Source organism: Theobroma umbraticum, unplaced genomic scaffold (genome assembly GCF_002168275.2).
Source record: "Theobroma umbraticum cultivar Fairchild unplaced genomic scaffold, ASM216827v3 scaffold_130.0, whole genome shotgun sequence".
Lineage (NCBI taxonomy): Eukaryota > Viridiplantae > Streptophyta > Magnoliopsida > Malvales > Malvaceae > Theobroma > Theobroma umbraticum.
The window spans coordinates 6,637,442-6,665,046 of record NW_018397264.1 but is presented as its reverse complement, the minus strand read 5'-3'; the positions used below and the strand labels follow the sequence as shown (position 1 = coordinate 6,665,046).

Genomic DNA, 27,605 nt, shown 5'->3' with positions numbered 1-27,605 from the left:
AAACAAGGCACAAGGTATGAAAATTTTTGAAATTACAGAGGACATAAGTGGAATTTATCCAATTAATAATATTCCAATAAAAAAAATAAGGCAAAGGAATTATCTCTTAGTTGGTATTTATTTTCTTCTCGTTGTACCAACTTCTAAATAAATTAAACATGAATGAAGAAAAGTTGCTATGCAAACATTCAAACATATGTTCACCCAACCTTAACGAACTTGTTCCTACATGTATATCCAAATCCCAGTTTGTCTCCAAACAACTTAATTGTAAGGTACAACAGTTAACCAACAGGACCAATCCTTTTCCTAAAGTAAATGTCAAAAATTATATTATTAATATATTTTATCAAACTTTTTTCTTAAATTAAAAAATATATATATACACACACACGTATTTCGAGCCAAACCACGAGCAAATTGCAAGCTATTTTTAGAACTTTATAGTAAATCATAGAGACAACATAATGTTGTTGGCAAAATTAGGTGCATTTTTATATCGGTCTCTTTAATTATAGTGAATATTTGCTTGAATCTTTGCTATCCTATGTCTTGAAATATGCAAGTATCATGGATCGAGATTTCTTCTCATTTACGTAGCTTTGCTATTTGTCATGATTTTAGAAAATGCACATGTTTAGTGTATTTTTTTTCTTAAATTAAATAAAGTTAGTTCAAATCTCGAAATTATAAAAACCTAATAATTCTACTTATCTCTCCAAATCGGTAAATTTACACAATAAAAAACATATTAATACAAATACTTACCAATTAACGATAATATGTATGAGTATATATGTACTTAATAAATGTCTATTTTTTATTATTTATATATTTTTTTTCATTTTACATGCTAATGTGTTAATTAAAACCACAAAAAAACGTAAAAAACAAAATCAAATTTCAATTATTATGTTCATCTCTTAAAGACAATGTATTTACATTACTAGTCAATAATTACTTCAACAACTCCTTTTTTTTATTTTTTTCTTGAAAATTTAATTATTGAAAATATTTGAATTCTGAATCTTAATGTTCAATCTTTCAAAAAAAATTCAATTCTTCTTAAAGACGTTACTATATAGTTATAACGTCAAATATTACGTTATGATTTGAGAAAAAGTTATAAAATAGCATCTTTACATATTCTCTTCGTCTCTTTATTTATTTATCTAATTTTTAATATGTTTCACAATGACTTTTGTATATTTGTAAACATCTAATACTTTTATTTTTTTTCATTTCAAATTAATTTTTTATGATTTTTTAATTGTATATAGTTAAAAAATTAAATAATTATATTTATGAAAATAATAATTTTTTTTAAAAAAATTGTAATAATATAATGTTTTTACTTTCAATTGTCAAATGTATTCGTTGGATCCATTATTTCCACGTGAAATCCAATTACCGGTGATGTGAGGCAACAAAAAAGACAGTGAAAAAAATGGAATATACTCTTTTTCGGACAAAGATTTTCTTTGTAATCCACGTGGTATACCTCTATTGGCCAATTGCTCTGATCCCAGTTAAGCACGGGGCCAAGAACTCCACCGGAATCAGGAACAAAATCAGAGACACCATTGTCACGTGGAACCCACATCATCTTCCGCCACCATCTCACCCAACCATCTTCTCCCACGTCATAAACCGCAGGATGAATTCACAATCATTTCCTATATACGCGGCATATTCTCATTGGTTTCCTTTCTGCACAACACCGAATCATCCGCACCGAATCAAGACCTTTTTAAGAAATAAAAATTTTCTCTCTTTCTGAAAGAGAGTCAAAGACACAAAGACCAGAGCAAGAAAAAAGGTAGAAACAGAACCAAAAATCTTTAATTAAAAAAGAAAAAAAGAAAAAAAATCTTAAATCTCTTGGAATTCTTCAAAATCAAAAAGAGAAAAAAAGAAAGAAAAAAAGAGAGTTGAATTTTACTGTTTTCAGCTTTTTATAGCTGAAATTGTTTGACTGTGCCACAATCTGTGGGACTCTTGAGCCTTAACATTCTTTCAAAATCATTAGTCTTTCCTTTTCCTTTTGTCTTTCAAGAAAAAAAAAAAAGAGAGAAAAAAGGTTAGGTCACATACATTTACAGGACAAACATTCTTCCTAATTAATCTTGGTCATAAATCTGCATTCTTTTAGGGTATTGTGTTTGGATGGAGAGAAAGTGTGAGAAAATGTGGGAATGTGAGGGAAAGGAGAAGAAGGTATGAGCAAGATATGGGGTGTGTGTTTGGGAGAGAGGCATCCGGGAGACCGGTAGGGAGGGAAGAGAGAAAGAAAGAGGAAGTTGGCAGGCTTGCGAGGATATCGGAGGCGGTTGTTACTAGAAAAGCGGAGAAGGAAGAAGAGGTTGTTAGAAATGGAAGTAGCAACCGGAAGGTGGAGGAAGAGAAGGCGGAGGAAGAATCAGCAGCTGCAGCTAAGGCAAGAGCTAAAAGGCGGTCTTCACGGCCGAATCCACGCCTGAGCAACCCTCCGAAACACGTCCATGGCGAACAAGTCGCCGCCGGTTGGCCATCTTGGCTTTCAAACGTCGCTAGTGAAGCCATCAGCGGCTGGACTCCCCGCCGTGCGGATACTTTTGAGAAGCTGGATAAGGTATCTAAACTTCTCACAACCTCATTTATTTACTCATTTATTACTGATCTTTTTTATGTATTTACTTATGCATATAGCTTTTGTCAATTTGATTGTTTAGATTGGTCAAGGGACATACAGTAATGTGTACAAAGCTAGGGATACTTTGACTGGGAAAATCGTTGCATTAAAGAAGGTGCGGTTCGATAATTTGGAGCCGGAAAGTGTTAAGTTCATGGCTAGGGAGATTATGATTTTACGCCGTTTGGATCATCCAAATGTTGTAAAATTAGAAGGGTTGGTGACTTCAAGGATGTCATGTAGTTTGTATCTTGTAATGGAGTATATGGAGCATGATTTGGCTGGACTTGCTGCTAGTCCAGCAATAAAGTTCACCGAGTCTCAGGTATACTATTTTGCTTTGCTATTGTTCAGGTTGGTTTCGAAGTCTGTTTGAATGGAGTTTGACTCCTGTTGATATGGACAGGTGAAGTGTTATATGCATCAATTACTATCAGGGCTTGAACACTGTCACAACCGTCATGTATTGCATCGTGATATTAAGGGTTCGAATCTTCTTATTGACGATGGTGGTGTGCTTAAGATAGCTGATTTTGGTTTGGCTTCATTTTTTGATCCTAATTACAAGCAGCCAATGACTAGTAGGGTGGTTACACTTTGGTATCGGCCTCCAGAGCTCCTTCTCGGTGCCACTGATTATGGCGTAGGTGTGGATCTCTGGAGTGCTGGTTGCATTCTGGCTGAGTTATTGGCTGGAAGGCCCATCATGCCCGGTCGCACAGAGGTAGCTTTACTTCTTGAATTTTAGAATTTGTTTAGCACATATTCCCTTTGTGCAATTCTTTTCAACTGTGAAAAGCTTATTACAATGCAACTTACATGGTAATTTTGGAGTTTTTGTGTACAGATGCATACACTATAATCAAATTGTTTGGTTTTAGATTTTGTTTAGTAGAAATAAATTGTACTTTACCCCAACCTACTTGCCTTTCACCTATATTTTGTGAGTTTATCCATCCTGCAATTGCATTACACAAGATAAACTTCATGGTCTTGAAGTCCTCAGTCAGCATTTGACTATCTTAATCAAGTGTCATTGATATTGAATTATCGTTTCTTAGCTCTCTATGATATTTGGTTCTCCTACCTTTATGGACTTTTTTGTCCCCCAGTTTGGATGTATGACCTCTGTTGGAGTTGATTGTTCAGCAACAACTAACTCATTTTGAGTTAATTTTGAGTTAGTTGTTGCTGAACAATCAACTCCATCAAAATTAATGCCTTCCATTTATAATTTTGAGTTGCCCAGGCTGTTCGGCTTCATCATTTGGCCCTCCATTTTCATTATACCAATGACTCTGTTAGCATCATTATGGCTGTTTTGTTATTACAGATCTCAAAAAGTTCCATTGGCTTTTGCAATGACAGCATAATGGCTTGATAAAGAAATACTAATATGATTTACTTTCCTTGGTTTGAAAAATTGAAACCATTAGCAAGCATTGAGATCTTTTTCCAATTACACTTGCCACATAAGAATCTTTGTTTATGATGATCTTGTACATTTGATGTGAAATGTGAGTGGTGTTGACATTGCACTTTATGTTATACAGTAGATCTGCTGTTCAGGAAAGATAATGGAATCAATCTATTTGCAGCTTTTCTCACTGTTTAGTAACTGACTAGAGTGTAAATGCTTAGGCATGCTACTAATTGTATCTGCTAACATTTGTATATAATGTTTTTTAGGTGGAGCAATTACACAAGATATTTAAACTATGTGGCTCTCCTTCTGATGAATATTGGAAGAAGTCAAAGTTGCCACATGCAACCATATTCAAGCCCCAACAATCATATAAACGATGTATAGAAGAGACTTTTAAAGACTTTCCACCATCATCATTGCCACTGATTGAGACTCTTCTCGCAATTGACCCAGTTGAGCGTCTGACAGCGACAGCTGCATTAAACAGTGAAGTGAGCTTTTCTTTTCTCACATATCTCCTGTCTCATCTCCTTAGTTCTTGATTCTTTTTAAGTTTCTGTGTAACTAGTTTGTTCATATTCTTGTAGCTTTAGACAGCAGAATTTAAAAATTTTCTGGTGATTCATTATATCAGATAAATTTTATATTGACTCACCTGTCAATGTACATTCCATGGCGAAAGTTATTTTTTTAGACTAATTTTCATCTTTCAACATTTTCATCAAGAATGCTTGAGTTTTTAGTCAGTTGGTTTCCTTTCCTAGGGTAACTAGTGATTAGCCCAAACCTTTTCTGTCATGTCTGAGGCTCAATTATATATCGTTTGAATTTTAATATGCATGGAGCTTATACATTTTTGGTGTTCAGTTGAATATGTCATCATGACCATTCATTTGTTGTGCAGTTCTTCATGACCAAGCCTTATGCTTGTGATCCTTCCACACTTCCAAAATATCCTCCCAGCAAGGAGATGGATGCTAAACTACGAGATGAAGAAGCTAGAAGGTACGTTATATTTAATATTTTTAAGTTGATTGACAGTCTAGCCAATTTGATATTGGTTTTGTTTCTAAATTGCATTACTCAGAAATCTTTTTTACATTGCCTATGTTCATCAAGTAATGACTATTTCTATATCGGCAAAATAAAGTAGAAGATAAACTACATCAGATGTTGACAATAAGACATTTGTCTATATGTTTCGTTTACAATAGAGCATGAATCTGATAGTAGTTTCTTTTCCTTCTTCTTAATTGAATTGAAATGAGCTTCATGATTGTAGATTGCGAGCTACTGGAAGAAATGCAGATGGGGTGAAGAAAGCTCGTCCACGTGATCGAGCTGTGCGGGCATTTCCTGCTCCAGAAGCAAATGCTGAGCTTCAAGCCAACCTCGATGTATGTCATAAATGCACTCTTTTCCCTCTAAATCTTAATACTTTTCATTTAATCTGACAAGATATATTGGCTGAGCTAACTTTTTCCTTCAATGGACAAAATCGTTTAATTCTTTTTTTTGGTAAGTTACTAATTTTGAAAACTAACTGCTAATCTGAGTCAGCTTATTTGTGGTTCCTCTCTCTCGCTCTCTAACACACACACACACAATATCTAAGCTGGTGAGGCCTTTTTTACTAGAATCAAGATCTAAATGATGTTGTGCCTTGCTGTTGATTCTATTATCACTTGCGGTGGTCCTTGGTTTACGATTTTACAACTTGAGCTAGTGCTGCAACTTTGGATTGATTACTGGAACTTTTTGGTAAACAGAGGAGGCGTTTAATAACACATGCAAATGCAAAAAGCAAAAGTGAGAAATTTCCTCCTCCTCACCAAGATGGAGCTCTTGGTTATCCTCTGGGTTCTTCACATCCCATAGATCCTGGTTTTGATCCACCTGATGTGCCATTTAGTACTACAAATTTCGCATATTCCAAAGCACCAATCCAGACATGGTCTGGCCCATTGGTGGATCCTGCAGCTGTGGGTGCTCTGAGAAGAAGGAAGCACATGTCAGGTGATGGGCATGCATATTTGAAGTCATCTAAGAAAGACAAGAATTCTGCTCGAATATAAGAAAAGGCATAAGATAACTTCTGGATTTTGTGAGACTATTCATGAGGCCACAAACGTTGCTGATGATACACAGTTTTTCTTAGCTCTCAACCGGGAAAGCCAGAAATTGCATCAGAGGTAAAACATCTTGTATTCATTTTTCCTATCCTTTGTTCTATTTTTTTGTATGGTGAGAAGCTTCTCTAATGTTGTATATCTGTCATAATTTCTTCCGTTGTGTTGGAAAACTCCAATTAGGTTGGTAAAAATAATACCAAAAAATCTGTTCTACAATTCTTGATCTTGTGCTTTTAACCTTTCTAAGTATTTCTCAAGGCCTTCCCAGGTAAAAGTTTCACTCCTTACGTGGTTTGCTCCAACTCCCTATTTAGGATTGGAACTGGTATTAATGTCTTTGTTGATTGAATGCTACCCAAATGCTCCTAATTTGGAATAACTAATTGCATGGGTTGGTAATATATGTTGATGTTTTCAGTCGTATAAAGAATGCCCAAGAACTTTTATTATTGTCCGATCGCAGCTTGTGCTGTTAATATTTGCACATTAAATGTCATTTTCGGATTTAACTTACTCGTTAAGAATGTGTGGGACTGTGGAACTGACTTAAAGAATTACAATTGGATATAGTTAGGTGGTCCTATCCAGTAACTGGAGGTGGGGATCTCCTAATATTCTCAATTCTACTTGCAGAACAACGATTCCATGCTATTGAACATGGTTTCAATAGGTTTCAAAGACCATTCCTACGTTAACTTCATCTTAGATTTGTGCCTTGTTTTTGCTTTCCATAACATGTTAAAACATGGAACCTAGAAGATCAAACTGAATTCCCAAGAACTCATTAGTTTCATTGAAATGCAAGTATTTGTAGCATTTAGTTGACATGTAACAGAGTTAGATTGAATATGAATTAATGGAGCTGAACATAATGTCTTGTAAGCCATCAACCAGCAACCACCAAAATGTGACAAAGCTAGCGTTACTCCCATCAAATTCTCAGAAGCACGCCTCATCTAACTTCCTAACAATGTTGGGCAAATCAGAAGCTTCCCTCTGTCCCTTGCATTTTTCTGTCTCATCGCTTTCGTCTTTCGTTCCCTACTTCTGTCTCCTGCCATAACCAAAACACCAAGTTGGAAGATTTGGCCTGAAGGGTAGGTTGAAGAACATCAGTCGCTAGGTTTGACTGTTAGTTCTGAACCTTGGTAGAACTACTATATGCTATCTATCCGATTCTAACCATACGACAAGGCTGAACGGTGAAAAAAGTTAGGACAAAATTCAATGCCATCTATATATAATATACTAAAGTGTCAAAGAAAATCCAACAACCGGTTTCCAAGCTCCTCCTAGGGATTTCTCGAGATTGTTTTCAAGCTACTCTAACACCATTTCAGGGGACTGCAATTGACACTGAGAATTCGAGCTCCCGCCTGCTTTCTACTGGTACTGGCTGCATTGTTGCTCGTGTGCACTCGCAGGGCAAAATGAGACCACCTGGACCTGGAGGGCCTGGGCCAGGACCTGGAGGACCTGGTCCTCCCGGACCGGGAGGTCCCGGAGCTCCCTGGCCTGCACCAGGGGGGTTGTTTGTGGGCTTCTTCAACGGCTTGTGCAGTGGGGTAACTTCTTGGTTAGTAATATTTTCTAAACTGTTTAAAGCTTTCTTTCTAACGAAGAAGAATTTGGCATTTTTCTTTATAGATAACTCTTTCTTGTCGGTATGCATGCATTAGCATGACTTGACAAAAACAAACGTTTGCCACAATTATAGCTTAACAAAAAATGGAAATTTTGACAAGAAAACAGATAAAAATGTATAATTCCTCTTTGAATGATAAGATAGACATAATAATAGTATTAAACTTTTTCCTTGGACTTACTGTGTATTGTCTAGACCAAAAGAGAACCCCTTCGTGTTTATTTTTTTTCATTTTTTTAACTTTTACCCACAAAATTTTGGCAGTCTGTATGCGTTATGCTGTTGCTGGTTGATCCAAGACTGCTTCGGCGGTCCACCTCCACCAGGGCCTCCTGGCGGCCCACGTGATTTTCCTCCTGGACCTCCTGCTCCAGCTCCTCCACCGCCCATTGCACCTGCTCCACCTCCATCTCTACCAGGCCCAGCTCCACCTTATGCCGGACCTCCTGGTGGGCCACCTGGACCTTTTGGTGGCCCTCTAATACCTCCTGGTGGCCCTGCAGGACAGCCTGGAGGCCCTCCTGCTGGCCCCCCAGGTCCACCTCCTCCTTAGATATCCCAGGCATGAATCATCCAATTCTGACTAAACAAAAGTATTTTGTTGGATGAAATCATTTTCTGCTTCATTCTATCCCGCTAAGACAAACATGTACAACTTCACCAGAGTTGTGTGAGTGACTTCTGTCGTGTCATATGCCTTTTAATATCCACAAATTGTTGTTCTTTTTCCCCCATAACTTATCTAAGTTCTCAATCTCAAGCAACCAGCAGGTAAACTGAGAAAAGTAATTTTCCGATTAATCTTGAAGAAACCATTCGATGTGGATAACTTATTTCTTCAGGACCTAGATATGGTCCAGGTTTATGTCTACATATCTTCAAGTAAAACAGATTGCTTAATCTGGTTTTAGCCTTGTCGCCCCTGGCTGCATCCCTGCTGATGGGTCCTGAGAATGAAGAGCCCAAGCATACACCAAACTGTGCAAACCTGGGCAAGAATGGGCATAAATCCCTGTTTAAAAGTTCCATGTTTTCAGGTCCAAGAGAGACTGGAGCAACAGGCTGTTCCATAAATTTCCATTCCTGAAAAATTGAAAGGTTTATAGTATAAATGGATATGCACCGGCTGGTCAAAATCAAAAGCAACATTCATGGTCATAGCATCAATCATTCATTCCACATGGCCCATTCAACTCTTGCCAAGTAATATTTAACAGAGACATTTCCACGATGGCTTCGCTCTCAAGAATGAAAACTAGAGTGTACAGATCACATGAATTCTTTAATTAAATATACCCATAATAAAAAAAATATTTAATTTGATACATTATTAATGTATAATATATTATAACCGGAATGTTAATTATGATCTCATTTAAACGGGTAACTCTTTATTAAAGGCCTAAACAAGGATGTTTGTGTGTATGGTCAGCCTATTGCAGCAAGATTTTCTGTTCAAAATGAAATATACAGCCGAGAACTAGACGAAAATACCTAAGATGCAAAGTCAAACAATCCCTCCAGGCAGAGACTGTTGTTTGTTTTTGAAAGTTCACCATTGACATGGATATCTCGTGGTTCGGCAAAGTCATACATATGGAAGCATTTTCTTAGCAAAAAAGGTTAAATTCCTTCTCTTTTTTTCAAGTAAAAAGCTATAAATTAAAGGGCTAATTAGGCTATAGCAGCATGAAACAACAGAGTGAGGGTTGTGGAACTCAAAGTGGCAAATTTTCCTTTTGGAGAAACAACAAAACATACCAAAACGATGTTGCAAGAATTCTTGGATTGAGTTTACCTATCTTTTCAATTTTCACACATGGATGATGCTTTATTTGGTGCAAAAGTGAGCCATGATTTGTGCCAAGTATCATTTACTGTTTCTTTCTTTTTTTTATCCAATAATTGTCACATCTCTTTCCTACCGAATGATTCAATGTTTATTATATAGTTTAGATTAATATGCATTGACCCATTTATTTACATGTATTCCTGTTTTTTGTTTTTTTCAATTAACATCTTGTGGATCATTTTTATTTTCAATTAATACATTATGAACAATTTATATTTTTACAAAAAAAAAATTTAAATTATTAATTTTATCTATTAAAATTATAAAAACACCTTTAAATTTAATTACCAAAAAAATATGAAAATATATTAAAATTCTTTCGGATAAGGTTTAGTTTTTCTTCCTCAAAAATAGAAGAAATTAAAGTTTAGGCCAAGTTTTGAGCTATCAACAGCCAGTGAAGTACTTTAAATAGTAAACACATCATAGGTTTTAGCCATTGCCAAGCAAAGTCTATCCTCTCTCTCTCTTGTTTTGGTTCTTGAGACTTGAAAGGCACCAAGCAAGTGGCATGGATGGTCACGAAATTGCTTGAAACCAAACCCATCAAATCCTCCAAATATATTCATCAGCAAACAAAGTGGTCCATTGATTGTTCAATGTTGGAGATAAATCAAAGACAAAAAGGAAAACAGGTGCTTGAATTGATTGAATCCTCATAAAGCACCAAGACCACTACGTCAAGAAAAACACTTGTAAAGGGAAGATCTCTGCACACATTCAACTGGAGATGTTTTTTGTTCCCAATTTGAAATATGAGGACAATCGACAACCCAACAACCTAAGCTGTCCTACCACTCTCATCATCCCATTCTTATGTAAAAAGTTTTTGATAATTTTGTGCTATAAATTCCTCTTAATATTTTAAATTTTTAATTTTAATTAATCACGTATATTATTCGTGTTTTTTGATCATTTCCTTATCATGACGTGTCTAAATTAAACATGATATTTGTAACTTAAAAGCAAAGGAAGAAAGTATGATTTCAAATCATTAGCTTGATAGTTTAAGTATAATTCGTTTTTATGAACGAAAATTTTGAATTTAAATATTTATAATAAATTTAAATTTAATTTTTTAAATTAAGCAGATTATATGATTTTTTTTTTGTGTAAAAAAAGGGGTTAATAACATGGTATTGAGTTTTTTCTATTTTTATGATTTATTTTTAGTATTGATTGAGTTAATTAGGCGATGGATGCAAATAATTTGCATATAAATTTAGAGTCTTGGCTTGAAATGGGAAAACAAGAAAATGAAATTTCCAAATTTGTCCTTCTCTATCTCTGTTTTTGAATGATTAAGCTGTGGCTTGTAAGAGTGGGCAATCAAAGACCACAGAACCTGATGGAGGTAGGTCCCATCTGGCATGGACATGAGTCAGCAGCCTGCCCACCGCCCCTCTTATTAGCTTCCACGTGTCATCCCAATCCAAATCTCTATCATTGAATTTTTGGCAATAAACAAAAAAAGAAAAGAGAAGAAGTATGAGGTGTCCACTCCCACTTTCCACGTCAGCCAAGTTTTCCACACCATATCCGCAAAATCACTTCCTGTTGTTGAGTGTTGACCCAACCCCACCTTTCTCCAATTTTCCACCTCTCCAAAAATTAATATTAAAAAAAGTTTATAGTATTTTTATTTATAAAAGAAGATTATTGAATCTCTTTTTTTAAATGAATGGTACGTACACTTACTATTGAATTAAATATTTTAATTTAAGATTTTTCGATTTTTGAACAATTTAATATGAAGACAAGGATACCAGATTATCTTATTCTCCCTTTTCAAGTGACTATAATTAATAAATGCAATGGACCGTTGGAATAATGGCCACATGGATTGCCAACTTCCTTAGCAGTTGGATTTAGATTTTTTTTTTAAATATTTAAAAACTAATACTGAGTACTTTTGGATAAATTTAGGGAAACATGTTGACTGTATAAAAGATGATACTATTATTAAATACAATGTATCCGACATTTAAAATTATCCTTTGTATTATCCACTCTTCAACTGGTTAGAAAGCCAATGTTCCCTGACAAGATCAGACTTTCCTATTCCAGGAAATATCAATAAATTATTAAATTTTTGGATAAGATTTTATCCACATCACCATGTTTTTCAATCTTTTCCTGTAAAACCCAAAATTTCAAAAAAAAAAATCATGTTTTTAATTTCTTTATCCAGTATAGATTTCGAATTTATTTTTGATTTTTATTTTTATTTGCGAAATATTACTGTGAAATTGAATCTTAATAAGTAAGAAAAGATAAGAAAAGAGAGTGTTTTAACTTATCAAATGGATTACATGTAAGATTATTTGGCACAGTTAAAATGGATGGGGCTGTGGCTGCAGATTAAACAGGATTGAATAATGATAAAATTTAGGTTGGAGAAAAGGGCAATATAAGTATTATTATGCGGCTGAAAATTTGGCAATCTATGAGGCTTACACGTGGCAGATACCCACCAATTTTGTTCGTTTTACGCGGAAAGCGTTTATATAAGGGACCCCAAGCCATGAATAAAGCTGCTCAAATTTCTTGACTTCCCTCTAAAAACTTCTCTAAAAATTTCATTCAGTCCAAAAAAAGAAAAAAAGATTGCTAAAGGTCTCCTATTTCGATTGAGACTAAAGTTATAAGATCCCTCCTTTATTCTTCTTCACACAACCCATTTTATCCCATATTTTTAGGATTTTTATTGCAGCTTTAGATCTGAGAGCAAAGAGCTTTTTTTGGGGTTTTTGTTTGAAGTTCTTTTGGTGTAAATTTTGATCTGGGTTTAATCTTTTTAGATAAAAGGCTTGATTTTGAGCTTTGGGTTGTCTTTCGTTGGTGTGGATTTAATTGTTCAAAGCTCTAGAAATAAACTGTTATTTTCCTTTTTCTTTTTTGAAGATTTTGGGGTAGTTCTGTCTGAGTTTCTCTTTTTAGTGGGAAAAGAAAAGGTTGGAATTTTGGGTTAGATATGGAGGTATCGGTGATTGGGAGTTCTTCTCAGGCAAAGATCTGTAAAACCGAGTTAGCATACAGGGATTTAAGGTTTTGTTTTGGGAAAAATAATGATAAAAGTAAAATTTTGTCCCGGAAACCAAACAGTGTTTGTTTTGAGAGTCAAACTGCGAGGTTTAGGAAAGCTAGGCTCAGATTTACGTTGGAAGCTGTCCACTCCGAAGCCGTTCTTGAATCTAAGTCTTCTACAGGCTCGACACCTGTAAGTTTTAATTATTTAGTTTTTGCTTTTGTTTGTTGAGTATTTGCTCTTCGTTATTTTTTTTTTATTTGTCGAAGAGAGATAATTCTATTGAGATGTTTGTTTTAAATTGATGATAGTAAAGGTGAAGTTGTTAATCTGAGTCAGAAGGATGTTGGCGTTTATTTTTTTATAGATTTTAGATAATCAAACAAATCCCATATCCCAAATGCAAATTATGTGGATAAATCATATATGTTCTATCGGTGAGGTGTGAAGAAATTTAGTAACCGGTACTTGATTCTTTCACTACTTCCATATTAGCGAATTAATAGCTCCTGTTCATTTAGTTTTAAGCTTGCTTTAGTGACAGAGTTATGGCATTTGGATTTATATTCTCATTAGTGCATTCGATTCTTGAATGAGTACAATTGAGAGGCCCTCATTCATTATAGAATGTGATGCTGGCAAAATGTCATGCTCTTTAAGGTATCGAAAGGTTAGATACAAGTTGTGGACATAGTCATTTGTTTTAATGCAAATACTGGCTGATAACGTTGAAATCTTCTTTCCCTCTCGTTTCAATTGAAAGGATAAACAATTGCATGTTTCCTATGATGCAAAGAGCTAAAACCGGTAGCATTAGTGGTTACAGTTTGATCCTGCTCTGACTCTTTTGCTTTAAAAAATATCATCTGCCGGATTTGGTTGTTGAGTCAAACTTCTGTTTATGCTGATCATAGCAAATTTTGGTTTTTGCAGCTTGATGAAGTAAGATTATTTGTCGGCCTGCCTCTCGATACAGTTTCTGACTGCAATACAATAAACCATGCCCGAGCAATTGCAGCAGGACTAAAAGCTTTGAAGCTTTTGGGTGTGGAAGGTGTTGAATTGCCTGTCTGGTGGGGAGTGGTTGAGAATGAAGGAATGGGAAAGTATGACTGGTCAGGCTATCTTGCTGCTGCAGAGATGGTCCAGAAAGCAGATCTCAAGCTTCATGTATCACTCTGCTTTCACGCATCCAGGCAACCTAAAATTCCACTTCCCAAGTGGGTAATGCAGATTGGGGAATCCCAATCTAGTATCTTCTTTAGGGATCGGTCTGGACAGCATTATCGAGAAAGTCTATCACTGGCCGTTGATGATCTTGCTGTTCTTAATGGAAAGACTCCAATTCAAGTTTACCATGACTTCTGTGCGAGCTTTAAGTCTGCATTCTCACCTTTCATTGGTTCTACAATTACGGTAAGAAGTTTTGCCTACAGAATAACTTGATTAAATAAGCCAATATCTTAGACCCTATTTTGCTGTGCTGATGCTAATGGCTTCTGTATTGTCGTTTCTCAGGGAATCTCAATGGGTCTAGGACCTGATGGTGAGCTTCGATATCCCTCTCACCACAAGCCTGTCAAAAGTGGCAAAATTACTGGAGTTGGGGAGTTCCAATGTTATGACTTAAACATGCTTAACCTTCTTAAGCAACATGCTGAAGCAAATGGAAACCCATTATGGGGACTAGGTGGTCCTCATGATGCCCCCACTTATGATCAGTCACCTAACTCAAATAACTTCTTCAGGGATCATGGTGGATCATGGGAAAGTCCTTATGGTGACTTCTTCCTTTCCTGGTACTCAAACGAGCTCATATCTCATGGCAATCGTCTCCTCTCTCTTGCCTCTTCAATTTTTGGTGATACTGCAGTGAATGTCTATGGAAAAGTCCCACTGATGTACTCGTGGTACAAAACCCGGGCGCACCCTTGTGAACTGACAGCTGGCTTCTATAACACTGCCTCAAGAAATGGGTATGAAGCAGTTGCACAGATTTTTGCACGGAATTCATGCAAAATCATCTTGCCTGGGATGGATCTGTCAGATGTACACCAGCCACGCGAATCTCTCTCGAGCCCTGAATTATTACTTGCACAAATCAGAACAGCTTGCAGAAAGCACAAGGTTCAGGTTTCAGGCCAGAACTTGGCTTCTGGAGCTCCTGGTACTTTCCAGCAGATCAAGAAAAATATGTTGGGTGAGAATGTGTTGGACTTGTTCACTTATCAGAGGATGGGAGCTCATTTCTTTTCACCCGAACATTTTCCTTCATTCACCAAGTTTGTCAGGAGCCTGAGTCAACCTGAATTGCATTCAGACGATTTGCTAGCTGAAGACGAAGAAGCCACTGAATCTGTACATACAAGTTCAGACTCAAACATCCAAATGCAAGCCGCTTAGCGAGAGTTAAGAGGACATATTTGTGTATAAATAGTATTCTTGTAAGACCCAAATTATTGGACGGGGAAAAGATTGTACTATGAGTATATTACATGCATAGCTAAGCAAATAATTTCTGTTTTGCTAGAAGATCTCAGAATATATTGGCAATTATCTTTTAAGCTTGTATTTTTAAGAGAGAGCCGCAGCACCGTATTTTCGAATGTATTGGCCAATTCTGTTTAATTTTCCCTTTTGAAAGAAGAAATCCAACCTTGGGTTTAGTTTAGTGGAATGTTTATGATTATCAAGCAGCCATGGGTTTTGACCCCCCAACACTCAGGTTCTCTCATGGGGGTTTTGGTCACGCTTTCCCTGGCTGCGTCCTCCCCTCCTCGGAAAGATTAGAAACAGGGGAAAAGGGGCTTCAAGCCTGTGAAGGTTGCATGACTCTTCTCAACAAACGTGATTGTACTCATAAAAGTTAAGTAGCAACGACTCAACGCTTAAACAATTCATAATCTAACAATAATGTAACGGCCTCTGTTTCGTACTACTGTTAACGATATCCGTTTCTAAGAGTTTGCTAAACTCCGTTTCCCAACTACTTGCTGGAGTAGCTAACATTGGGTTCAACGTACAAGTTGAGAGTGGCTGTGGATGAATACTTGTAATAGAATATCTTACCTTATCCGATCTGATTTTGTAATTGGATAAATTGCATTATCCGATTCCATTAAGATTAGAATATTTTATGACCGGATTAGGATAAAGTTCAGAAAGTATAATTGGGGTTATATTCCTTAATGAATGTACTTTTTTTCCCAAAACATATGCAAATTAGTTCAACAATTACATTGGCGGACTAGAAACAGAGCAAAGGAAGATCCTTGTAAAAATAGTTATTATGTACAAAACTGAAGAAAATAAATAGAACTTGCCAACCAAGGAATTTCCACTGTACTAACTCCCTGTAACTTCTAATTCTTTCGCATAATTTGAGCAAATCCAAAATCCGAGTTGTCATGTTAATGGTCCTTGAGATGATTAGAAGCTTTCTTTCCACTTCAACCCCAGCAAAACACCAGCACTTGTATCTCCTTCACCTTCAATCTTATTGCACCAATCTTCATACATCCCTGCTCCTGGGAAAAATAGGAAAACATATTAGTATTATTCATAGATTTCGATAACTATGGTGTGCATGGTAATTTGTATGTATTACTACTTAGTAGTTAGCCTGACACATCAGAGCTCATAATCATCGGTTGGATGAGCAATCAATTGTCATGGTTACTGTTAAACATTACGGATCAAAAATGCCCACCAATCACCCTCTTGAAACAATTGCAGATATTTTAGCTGGTTGATTCAGGAATTAAAAACATGGGTAGAGAAGATGAAAAGTTAAGCTGGCACTGCGGCTAGTTACTTTTTCAGATAATTAAATACAAACCTGTTGACAATCATGCATCATTCATTCACAAGCGATCTTTGTGTCAAAGCTGCTGAGGCAGATAGCAAACGCTTGGAATGCTGAGATTGGATACCGGTAATCCATGGTAAATAAATCCTTCCCCACTTTTCCAAACTGGAGGATAATCTTCTCATGCTCCCGCCCAGCTGGTCCATTTTCCGGAGAAGCCACCAGTTGAAAGTTTTTCACTGAAGCAACTGTCACTCGTCCATGGAAATTCAAGCACCAACACTGGAGTTGCTCATGCCACCTTGGAGCCTTATTTCTCAACACCAGTGCACCATCCTTTTGACCAGATAAAGGTCCTGATAGAAAATTCTCCATGCCAGCTGATTTTGAATGAAAGATTGGGATCGATGGAAATAGATCCACCTTGCTGAAAGAAAACTCAGCCTGGGTGGGGGCTACTCCTCCTGGTCCTATCGAAGTGGCAGGGATGGAATCCATAATACACTGCATTTTCCTTGGACCCCTGGAAGTCATAAAACATATTTGCATCAACTACAGGAATGTGGAAGTTCACAGAGAAATTAATGCCTGAGCTAAATCAATAATGAAAGAACACCATGGGTTTGGGGAATTGGCACTCTATGATTCCCCACATGACAGAGAGAACCAGAAATTATCAATTCCTTGAGCAAAATACGGGGAAACTCTCACCTTGAACCCAACATATTCAATTCATATGAAATGTGAGTGATGGGGTAGTTTCCGAAAGGGACTCTTGGTGAAACTTGTTTCAAATTTGCTAGCCTAGAGGAGCGACTTTTGGTCATCTTTGCACCAGCATGAGGAGGCTGTCCATCAAAGACAGTGAACTTTGTCCCTAAAAAATTTGATCTTGCCAAAAGGAAAGAAAGATATAAGATTTGAGCCTACAAGATAAGACAAAAAACAGAACAAATTCGATATCATCTCATTAGTCATAGCTCACAGCTCACCTCAATTTCCCAACATAAGTACTGCTCCCCTTTGACATATCTTCTGCCCGTATAGAGATGATATAATCTGTGCAAGTAGGACGCCTAGACTTACGGGCAGCAAGAAGGAACTTTCCATCATCGGTTAGTGCTGTCACAGAAAGAAAAACAAAAATCACCAAGTGTTCAAGCTCATGAAGGAAAAACTATATGAAGATATGTTGTCAATGAAATCACTGTCCAGTCATAATGCAACAAGCATGATTAGTTGTTTTGAAATACATCAACAGCTTTGATTGAACAGGCAGAGGAACCACAAAAACAAATAAAAGACAGAAAATGTGCTCACCATTAGTTAAACCAAGGTAAAGGTGATATGTTTGGGTAGATCGATTCCGCTTTATAAAGCACTGGAGGAGACAATCCTTTGGACCAGGCTGCAGACAATCCAACACAAGTTTGCATGTGAATTGCTCACCATGAAAATTTCAAAATCAAAACGATTCCATTAAAAGACTTATTAGGTTCACACAAGATCTTTAACCCAATAAATACAGTACATACATAATGGAAAGCAAAATGACAATTAAAGAAAGAGGCCTTGTTGGGGCTTTGGGGATTGGGGTGGTAGCACTTGGGGACAGAGAAAGAACAGCACATAAAGGGCTGTTAGCCCAGAAAGGTAGCTAGCTAGCTAGTGATTACTGTTAGCCCACACTGGTTGAAGCTGAAAGTGGTCCCAAATCCTGAACCAGTCTTAGTGGAAGTTTATCGAGTAAGTTTACCACATAAAGGGCAAAATGATTAGGCAGTCATGATGGTCCCCGAGCACTTATTGATTGTAAAATTGCTCAGTCTGGTTGTCAATATCCAATAGACAAAAATGGCTCAAAACTATCTTTGAAGAAGCAAATTTCCCCCAAATTACCATTGCATCTCCAAAAGCAGACTGATAGGATAAGATTCTCCAAGAAGTTGTCTAATTTGTGCAGTTCGAAGGTACATTTATTGAGAAAGGAAGGCATCGAATCAAATTTATCTCTTTTATCTTCAATCCAAACAAGGAAATTAGACTACAAATCAGATCACCAGGCATAAAAATTGGGAAACAAATCTCAGCACAAGACTCCCAGGAAAGTAAAAGGAAATTTGTTCTTGCACTTTTAGAATCCGCAGAATGCAGAAGACATTAGCATAATTGGATTTATCATCACTTTGAAATGCTTAAAAAAACATTCTTTTGGCAAACCAGAACAGTAGAAAATCTTTCCAACCCTTAAATGAAGGTTTTAAACAAAGAAAAATACACAGGAAAGACTAAAACATTAGCAGCCATATTCAAATGACCCTGTTTCCAAACAGAGGATTGGATACAACCACAGTAATTCAACTTCAAGCTACAATCTTCATTCAATCATAGCTCTGAAAAACTTTAAAAAATGAAAGAAAAAAAATTAAAGAACAATTTTTATTCACAAGCAAGCAAGTGATTGGAAACCGTGATTTTCAGACAAGAACAGAGGGAGACAGAAAACAGTAAGGAAGTTAAAGGTTGAAAACCTGTTTAACTGAGATGGGAAAAGTTAATTTTCCTGAAAGTTCAGGAACCTTAACGATCTCTGTAACGATAAGCCGCCAACTCCTGCAAACACCAGCACAAGCTACCACGTTCTTTCTTTGAGGCCAAATACTTTCAGAGTCTTCAATCCTTAACAGAACTTCCCTTAACAGTTCTTGAGGCAGGTTGGCCCAGCAGCAACCACCGCCAACCGCCTCTTGGTCTGAACCATCCAGTTGGTCTTGAACCACCCGGCGTGACCTTAGCCTGGCAATGCACTTTATTGTCATGAATAACGTCAAAAACTACAACAAAGCCTAAGATAGTTGGTGACAATGTCTAGCTCCTTATATTTTGCATGAAATCTTGAAAAAAAGGGTTGTAAGAAACTTAGGAGATTGTTGGGTTTTTGTTGTTTTCTAGAGGATTTGCTTAAAGAGGTGGCTTTGGGATTTGGATTGAAAATTGGGTTCAGAAGTTATCCAGCGTTTGTTTAGACTTTCAACACAGGGAGTGAGAACTAATATGAAAGAGGCGGCTTTTATGAGGAGGAAATTGTCTGGCTCCGCCTTTTGTAAAGAAGGCTTTTTTTTTGGAAATATTCAAAACCTACCTCTTTTAATTTATTTCTAAACTTACACAATAATTTTTTGAGTTTAATTTATTTTAAAATCATTGTAAAAATGAAATTTTAACATTTATTAATATCAAACTTACCTCATAATATTTTAAAATTATACAATTAAAACTACATATTTAAACGTATTGATAATATTATTTTAAAAAACCATCTAAACTCTCACGTTTTAATATAATTTTAAAATAATTTAAACCAGGACGAACCAATCAATGAATTTCAAATTATATTTTTAGGTATTAAGGTAAATTGTTTTACCAAAAATTGTATTTTTACTTATTTTTCCTGTCAATTTTAACAAATAAGGAATATTAATAAATACTAGTAGTTGGTAAATCAAAAAAAAAAGTGAGGATTGAAAAATATATATTGAGAGTAAATGTACTGGCTCCTCAATGTTTCCTACCTAATTTTGCTTTTGAGCAAAGGCTATAATGTCACCCAAAAATAAAATAATTCAAAAAGCAATATTAATTGACAATTGTTATGACAATTATTAATTTATTATTATTTATTTTATTAATAGCAAGACCAAAAAGGTGTGCCATGTCAAACAGGCGGAGTTGGTTGTATTGGTAAAGAAAAAGATCAATCTGTCTTTTCCTTTCATTTTTTTAATGAAATATCTTATATTATAATAATTTATTTATTTATATTTTTAAATATTTTACAGATAATTTTATTAGTTAGCATATTAAATTTGCAATTTTCATTTTTATATATTAAAAAATGTATTTATTTTTATACAGTCAATGTTCACATTGATTCACACAATTTTTTGGTAGAAGCTGTCCGCATTTTTTTATTTTTATTTTTAATTAATAATTTTGGTATTATATTATTCAGATTGATGTAATGTAAACCTCGTGAATTAGAGTCATTAATTGAAAAAGTATTAAGATGGGATTAAGACTAATACGAGATCAAGTATTTATTTGTTTTAATTAAGTATACCGCATTCCATTGTGCTATCATCAATCTCATCGGATTAAATTATTTTTTTAATAGATTCTATTCGTATTAAATTTTTGACTTCATGGTAAAAGTTAGAGATTGTGAAGAAAACAATTCATAAACCCAAACCTAATATATATGGGTTTTTTTAAGGAATTTCTGAAGAGTATTTTTAAAAGTAGTTGAATTATTATTTATGTTGATATTTTTATAGTAAAATATAATAATTGACAATTAATAAGATGCATTCTTAAAGGAGAAGATTTATTTAATATGATAATTTTAGAAGTGCCTTGAAAAACAGTTATTAGTAAAATTCATTTAGGGTAAACTCCCCCCACAATGTTTTCTTATTGTAACTTTTTTTTTTTCACATGCCACTCTTTGATTTTTTTTTTCAATTTAGCATCTTGTAGATTATTTTTATTTCCACAAGAAATTAGATTGTTAATTTTACCCATGAAAATGATCAAATTACCTTTAATTTAAAATTAACTTATCTATTTACATTTAAAGGTTTTTTTTTGTAATTTTATTAAGCAAAATTAACAACCTAATGAAAAAGGAAAAAACTACAAAATTATCTTAAAAAATATAATTTTTTAATTGTTCTTTGTCGTACTTAATAAAGAAGGATTGAATGAAATATCTTTGGTATAAACCCCAGCTTAGGATTCTTTTTCTACATTGCTTTCTTGTAATTAAAGCTTTTCCACTCAAAATGTGGAAAGATGAATGCTAATTGCCCAATTAATAGTTCCCATTGAAGGGTTTGGTAATCGGTAGGGTAGGACTACAAGTCTCCATCTCTTGTATAATACTCATCGAAAATGGTCAATTAAATCATTTGCCTTATCTCAAATGCTAAGGGAAGTTGGTGATATGTGACCTTTGGTCCCCATCTCAATAATATCTCCCCTCTTATTTATCTTAATCCCCCCCTTGTCTTCTCTCAACCATGGGTCCTCCTCCTCCTATCAATCACCCTTTCTATCTTCTGATTCTCAGAATTTCAGTCCATGGGCGGAAGCCACTATGGGTGCCTAACGTTATCTCATTTTTTATAACATATTAATCTGAATATTTGAATTAATTATAAATAGGTATTGATGCATATATCTTGTTCCTTTTTGGAATAAAAAAAAATTTATAAATATGAAGGGAATCATATTTGTGGGATGAATATTCCATAGTTACATTCTCCTACAAAGTATCTGGATAGACTTTTCTACACTAAACAAAGAATTTCAGAGGGGCGGAAGGAATTTGTTTGCCCTTTATAACAGTACCATACATGTAAAGTTATTCTATCCTCTCTTGTCAGGTCAAGGTTCGGCAGGATAAGGCAGGAAGATATATCAGTAATACTGAGAAAAATCTAGGGGTGAAGATGTCGATTATGAAGTTATGGAATCTTTACTAAATTAAACTGTAATTTTCTTAAACGTGGGGGAAAGCATAAGGACTAGGTCACATTTTGGGTGTTGATTCGAAGGAAAATTGGTGGGAAGTATTCTTTTATAGGAACATTCTACATAATCCAAAAAGCATCATAGACAGGGAAACCTCTTTTTCTTTCTTTCTTTTTTTTTCTTTTATTTTCTATTTGGCCTTGTGATAAATGAGCAAAGCCTTTTCATTCCTTGGTTCCCTGGAATTTGGTTTGATTCAGAAGTCATTAGTCGTTTTCCGTCACAACTCAACAAGCACTGCTGAGAGCCTTCCATGTGATGACATGAGGTTTAAAGTGCATACAGCAAGGAGTTGATTATGAGTTTGGGAGAGTCTGGATTTATTCAAGAAATTGAGGCTTTCAGGGAAGACGATCGTTCTCGGAACCCCATTTCGTCAACGCAGGAAACAGTGCAATGCATGTGACTGCCACATACTTAAAAAGAAATATGGACTGTGCCCCTTTTTCAATTGCAAATCTTGTCCACTTTGACTTTTTAAATTTTATAATTTTATTTCATAAAGAGATATTTCACAGATTAAAAATTATAAAATTATTTATATATTTAATTATATTTTAATACATAACCGATGTGAAATTCACCGTTTTATGACACCGACTGTTCTTTAAAGCCGTGACACCGAGCACCATCCATATCCACCGCGCATGAAACAACACGACAGAGCTTGAAAAAGCTGCTCCTTAAAAGCAGCTAAGCCACCTTCCTTCCCATCTTCTTTTTGCGCCCACATGATTCCAGTTTGGTCCAAACAGTACGATAAAAATAGCGTTTTCCAAGTCTCAACTACTTTGAATCTCATTGCAAAGGAGAAAAAAGCTAAACCAACCAAAACACACCATCCCCTTTTCTCACAGAAGACAAAATGTGGAAAAGCCCGATCATGTCGTGGAAGACCCACTCCTCAATTTTCACTGTAATCTGATCTAAGAATCCCCAGTTGCAGCTAATGTCATTATCAAATTACAAAAATCAATTACCTCCCAAAGAGACAAATTCTTTCTAACAAGCCACAACATCAACAAAGCAGATTTTTTATGTTCTTTTTGTTAGCGTAGTGGAAATTTCCATGTCACAAATGCAAGTTAGGGACATTTAACAATACCCCGGGCATAAAGACGAGGCTGTCCAAGTCTGTTGCCATCAAACAATTGTCAATCACCACTTCATTAGCATCAGTGGCAGTTGTTGTTGGTGGCAACTTTTCCAGGACCCTCTCTGGACAATTCTGCATGATTTTCTCATTGAAACGGAGCACCTTGTCACAATCCTACCAACCTTTCATTAGCTATACAATACAGATAATTTACTATTTATTTTATTTCCTTCAAAACTATAAACAGAGGGCTAGCTGGCCGGCTGTCAAGAGTGTAATTCAGAAGGCTAGAATGAACAAATTGAAGTGATATATGCTTTCTAGGATTTCAAAAATGGATCCTAACTCTCATCCTCATGTATCGCTAAATACACCTTTGCCTAGCAAAATTCCAACCAGGACTTCCTATACAACAGGAACACTCCCATTTGGAGGCTGCATGGGCCCCAGCAGTTTGCCTACCGCAAAAGAAAAACCAAACTACCGTAAGCTTACAGTTTGCAGACGATTCAACAAGAAACAAGTTAAAAATTTGAACAATAATACAGCTAGGTTAATAGACTACCTGAGTTGCCTGCAAAAGAATAAGGCTTCGAAATATATTTGCTTCGTGCCAATCCAACAGCTGCCGCCTGAGGCCTTGGAATATTATCAATTGGATGCTGATTTGAAAAGTCATTGGATGGCAGGCACCCTACTGATTTAGTCAAGCATACTTCTGAACTTTGAGCAAGAATTTGATCAGGTTTTTGCAGAGAAGCCTCTTGCTGTATTTCAAGGAACAAGATATTAATCAAGTTATTCAGTCCTCAAAAAATAATTCAGGAGAAATGCAGGGCAGTAAAGGAGATATACAAGCTGCTAAATCCTTGCGGCCTTAGTTCCTCTAGATGCATGAAACATATGAATCACAAACGAGATGTCACAAGGCACTTCATCAACCTTCAAAAGCTGCGCTGGTTTTCTTTGTGTTTGATACTAATAGATTCAAGCAATGAGCATTCCACTGATTATTGAAGCCAAGGATGGGATCTTAAAGATTGGAGTGAATGAATAATTAGGCATCTTGTCAAAGTTATACCAATGACCCTTTTTTGTTCTTTTTTGACCTCCTAAAATTAAAACGATGATTTGAGAGGAAAACTCGAAAACTCAGGATTAATCAGGGAAATTTTTTTTTCTTTACATGCAGAATTGGATGATTTAAAAGGAAACCATTGCATGAAGAACAAAGAATCAACATTCAAAAAGAAATATTTATTTCATTCATTTATGCGCTAAAGCAAGTCAAGTCAGACGGAAGAGGAATGCCTCAAATAACATAGTTAGCAGGGCAAACCTTCATAATAAGCAGATTATCCACCTGATCAAGAGGACAGACGCCCTGAGATGAAGCCTGCAACAGCATCATGCTTTGCTGTGATGCTTGTGGACTAACTATGTCACTGAAAAGTTCTTTGGTTGATGTGACAAAGTACTGATGACTAAGCGCTAAGCGAAGACGACTGTTTCTTTGAGAGTAATAGATTTTGGTACTAAGAGGAACTGGAATATCTGATTTAATTGCAGAGCCAGAAAAAACAGAAGGTCAAGAATGAAAAAAGAAGGTCCAATGCAACATTCAGAAGCTATTTTAGACAAGTAAAAGCAGTAATGTTACCTTTAGTCAGCAAACAGTTTTTATGGGCTTGCCTCTCATTAGGTGTTTCACATCCTGAAACTCTTCCTCTTTCAGAATCTCTAGCTGCAAACATGCATGATAATCATTGATGCATGAGTAACAAAGATCAACATTTTGTAATAGGATAGTCTTTTGTGAGGCATTTATCTGTTCTCCAGAATCTTGATTCATAGCCAGACCTAAATTCTCATTTAAAAAATTCAGAATTCTTATAATAAAGCAAAGCCTTCTGCATTAGCTAACATAGAGAATGTTCTGCTGGGAAAATTTAGGAAATAGAATGACAACAACAAACTAAATCTGGCCTTACAGGCATGTAAGTCATGTGTATTTTGAATTTTTGCCACACCAGAAGCTGTTTTTGGACCATCTGGCAGGAGAAGGCGGTCACCAGCTACCCTACAAAAATGGAAAAAATGAAAACTGCATTATCAACTGATTAATAAGAACTGTAAGAATGCCAAAAGTTGAATAATGAGAGATTTCCTAATAAATTCCCTCAGAAGCTTATAATCTCTTGATTGGTTATAAGAAGCCTGGCACAGCAAAGCCTCAAACCATATCACAGAGAGGGCATTTTATAAAAACAATCATCCCCAGGCTTGGAGAACTGGATAGCTAAAGAAATGTATCAACCTAATATTCATATGCACAGCCACTTAAAATCTTTCTCTAACATTTACATTCAAACACTCCATGTTTAAGCTACACAGCCAAAAGAATACACAAACTTCTCATCCCAAAAGAAAGAAAAAAAACAGACAGGAGAAGAACATCTCTGGAAAGAGTAAACTGGTCTAAAATCAACAGTAATTAAGAGAAAGGAAATTATGAGTACACTCAGGTGCAATGTGTTTAAGAAATGACACTTCTATCATGCTAAACTATAAGTAGATAATCAAAATTAAGATCAATGTAATATTATGAAAATGAAAAAACAAAAAGCAACAAAAGAAACATACAGTTTAAAACGTTTTGTTGAGGGTGGCACTACAGAGGTCGAGTGGTCTGTATTATCAGAACTAACTCCTGAGCCATCCATCACATATGCTGTATCTACACAAGCAGAACTTCCTAAAAGATAAAGGGAATAATACATCAAGCTCAAGTAATGAAGAACTTGCAGCAATTAGAGAACTGGCACATAATAAGTAAATATTGACTGCATTTAACATTAGACACATTACCTCATAATATCATAGTGTTAAAATAAAAAAAACAAATCAAAAAACGAAAGGAATCAACAACATTATCCACCTACTTTTTGCATCCATGGTTAAGGAAGAAGGCATCCCAATTTGTCCATTTATGTGGGATTCTGATGCTGTAGTATCATCAGCATCAATAATTTCAGATCTTTCCTGCTCCCCAACTGGTGTAGGTTGGTCTAATAGAGGTTAAGAACTATGAATATATGAAACAACAATGAAATATAATTTCCCTGTAATCAAACCAAAAATATAAGACACTACTTTAATATAAAGCACAAGACAATGAAAAAATGAATTTTCATTAAAGAAAAAACATCACAAACTTTTTTCAGCACTTTTGATACTTCCTTTTTAAGAAAGCAATATTAACATCAAAAATATAAGTCCAAAATGTAACAAATTAAACAATAGGGTTTTAAACTGAACAACAGAACCAACAAAAAACTGAAATACATTTAAAAAACAAAAGAAAAATATAGGTGAAAAGAAAGGATACTAGCATATGCAGCTAGTGACTTCTTCCTTTCCTTCCTTGGAGGTTTCCTATGCCCGGTACTACCATCAAGCTCCAAAATAGTTTCTTCGGTGGTTTTTAATGACCTACAGAGTTCTGGAAAATCAGAAGGAAAAAAAGAAACAATTTCAGTGAAACACCACCAAAACACGACTTAAAATTCAGAGCTAGTGGTGCCAACTAGAGAGCAACACCAAATGTAGACAATAACAATATAAATCCCTTATTTATACACTTGTAGATACATAATTGAGAACAATAATTATTGATTGACAACAGAACTTACATTAAACATGGATAAATGGATATCAAAATTACAGACACTAACAATAAACTAGTCTTAAATTCAATTCCAAGAGCGGGATTCATGTATATGCAAAATTGTTTTATGTGCATAATTGTGCCTGATTTAAATCATAAATGACTAAATCAGGAAAGATTGGTTACAAAGAAAAAGGCCTCCAAACCTTCATGAGCAGCATATTGACTTGCCTTGATCGGCTTCTTACAAGCATTACAACATACCTACATAATTAAATAAAAAAATCAGGTACCAGTAAGAAACTTTTATGTGCACATCAACAACTGATAAATAAAACAAGCTGACAATATAAAGTACAAATTTCTACCTTGATGAGACATGACCCTTAAAAGTAAAAACAAATAAAACACATTTTGAGATGCTGCAAAGACAGTTTGGTACACAAAAATGTAAAAGGCAAACAATATGTGGAGTGTTCTCATATGACAAGATTACAATTCTTACTCGCATTTCATTAACCATACATTTTCCAAACCCCATGTAGGAAATATTTATGGAATTTCTTACTGATTTAAGATTATACATGAGAAATCTGAACCAATTGGAAGGAACCTTGAATTTGCAAAGGCATAGCAATGGCTGAGAGAGAGAGAGAGAGAGAGAGAGAGAGAGAGAGAGAGAGAGAGA

The 27,605-nt window shown here is 35.5% G+C and overlaps 5 protein-coding genes across 6 annotated transcripts in view; 3 read left to right on the top strand and 2 right to left on the bottom strand.

Moving 5' to 3' along the window:
• Window positions 1-1,777: 1,777 nt before the first annotated feature.
• Window positions 1,778-6,445, top strand: LOC110422239 (putative serine/threonine-protein kinase At1g54610). Its single transcript, XM_089784342.1, has 7 exons — window positions 1,778-2,611; window positions 2,712-2,996; window positions 3,078-3,395; window positions 4,361-4,588; window positions 5,002-5,102; window positions 5,380-5,494; window positions 5,867-6,445. Exons 1-7 carry the CDS (start codon window positions 2,231-2,233, stop codon window positions 6,170-6,172), a joined length of 1,734 nt encoding a protein of 577 aa, XP_089640468.1. The 5' UTR covers window positions 1,778-2,230; the 3' UTR covers window positions 6,173-6,445.
• A 132-nt stretch (window positions 6,446-6,577) lies between these two features.
• On the top strand, window positions 6,578-9,136 carry LOC149526882 (uncharacterized). The gene is made up of 2 exons (XM_089784343.1): window positions 6,578-7,805; window positions 8,139-9,136. The coding sequence occupies exons 1-2, from the start codon at window positions 7,660-7,662 to the stop codon at window positions 8,425-8,427; spliced, it is 435 nt and encodes a 144-aa protein (XP_089640469.1). The 5' UTR covers window positions 6,578-7,659; the 3' UTR covers window positions 8,428-9,136.
• Window positions 9,137-12,254: 3,118 nt separating this feature from the next.
• BMY3 (beta-amylase 3) lies at window positions 12,255-15,318 on the top strand. The gene is made up of 3 exons (XM_021436212.2): window positions 12,255-12,946; window positions 13,688-14,170; window positions 14,273-15,318. Exons 1-3 carry the CDS (start codon window positions 12,701-12,703, stop codon window positions 15,155-15,157), a joined length of 1,614 nt encoding a protein of 537 aa, XP_021291887.1. The 5' UTR covers window positions 12,255-12,700; the 3' UTR covers window positions 15,158-15,318.
• Window positions 15,319-15,905: 587 nt separating this feature from the next.
• Window positions 15,906-19,654, bottom strand: LOC110422341 (tubby-like F-box protein 3). Its single transcript, XM_021436213.1, has 6 exons — window positions 19,094-19,654; window positions 17,883-17,970; window positions 17,555-17,684; window positions 17,274-17,453; window positions 16,593-17,085; window positions 15,906-16,281 (listed from the first exon to the last, which is right to left on the bottom strand). The coding sequence occupies exons 1-5, from the start codon at window positions 19,379-19,381 to the stop codon at window positions 16,614-16,616; spliced, it is 1,158 nt and encodes a 385-aa protein (XP_021291888.1). The 5' UTR covers window positions 19,382-19,654; the 3' UTR covers window positions 15,906-16,281; window positions 16,593-16,613.
• Window positions 19,655-23,413: 3,759 nt separating this feature from the next.
• LOC110422264 (uncharacterized) overlaps window positions 23,414-27,605 on the bottom strand; it is a 6,272-nt gene continuing 2,080 nt past the window's right edge. The window contains exons 5-13 of one of the 2 annotated variants that reach the window (XM_021436107.1): window positions 27,124-27,181; window positions 26,639-26,752; window positions 26,193-26,318; window positions 25,894-26,005; window positions 25,242-25,330; window positions 24,911-24,994; window positions 24,590-24,804; window positions 23,816-24,017; window positions 23,414-23,708 (exon numbers count right to left, since the gene is read on the bottom strand). In XM_021436107.1, the coding sequence (XP_021291782.1) occupies window positions 23,656-23,708; window positions 23,816-24,017; window positions 24,590-24,804; window positions 24,911-24,994; window positions 25,242-25,330; window positions 25,894-26,005; window positions 26,193-26,318; window positions 26,639-26,752; window positions 27,124-27,181 (1,053 nt within the window). In that variant the 3' untranslated portion in view covers window positions 23,414-23,655. The remainder of the gene's footprint in view (window positions 23,709-23,815; window positions 24,018-24,589; window positions 24,805-24,910; window positions 24,995-25,241; window positions 25,331-25,893; window positions 26,006-26,192; window positions 26,319-26,638; window positions 26,753-27,123; window positions 27,182-27,605) is intronic. The other variant, XM_021436108.1, reaches the window with a different exon arrangement.

Coding starts and splice junctions, on each gene's coding strand:
- LOC110422239 (XM_089784342.1), top strand. CDS start 2,231: ATGGGGTGTGTGTTTGGGAGAGAGGCATCCGGGAGACCGGTAGGGAGG. Junction 2,612..2,711: donor CTTTTGAGAAGCTGGATAAG/GTATCTAAACTT, acceptor TTGATTGTTTAG/ATTGGTCAAGGGACATACAG. Junction 4,589..5,001: donor CAGCTGCATTAAACAGTGAA/GTGAGCTTTTCT, acceptor TTTGTTGTGCAG/TTCTTCATGACCAAGCCTTA.
- LOC110422341 (XM_021436213.1), bottom strand. CDS start 19,381: ATGACAATAAAGTGCATTGCCAGGCTAAGGTCACGCCGGGTGGTTCAA. Junction 17,971..19,093: donor TTCCCATCTCAGTTAAACAG/GTTTTCAACCTT, acceptor GATTGTCTGCAG/CCTGGTCCAAAGGATTGTCT. Junction 17,086..17,273: donor TTGAATATGTTGGGTTCAAG/GTGAGAGTTTCC, acceptor TATGACTTCCAG/GGGTCCAAGGAAAATGCAGT.
- BMY3 (XM_021436212.2), top strand. CDS start 12,701: ATGGAGGTATCGGTGATTGGGAGTTCTTCTCAGGCAAAGATCTGTAAA. Junction 12,947..13,687: donor CTTCTACAGGCTCGACACCT/GTAAGTTTTAAT, acceptor TGGTTTTTGCAG/CTTGATGAAGTAAGATTATT. Junction 14,171..14,272: donor TCATTGGTTCTACAATTACG/GTAAGAAGTTTT, acceptor GTCGTTTCTCAG/GGAATCTCAATGGGTCTAGG.
- LOC149526882 (XM_089784343.1), top strand. CDS start 7,660: ATGAGACCACCTGGACCTGGAGGGCCTGGGCCAGGACCTGGAGGACCT. Junction 7,806..8,138: donor TGCAGTGGGGTAACTTCTTG/GTTAGTAATATT, acceptor AAATTTTGGCAG/TCTGTATGCGTTATGCTGTT.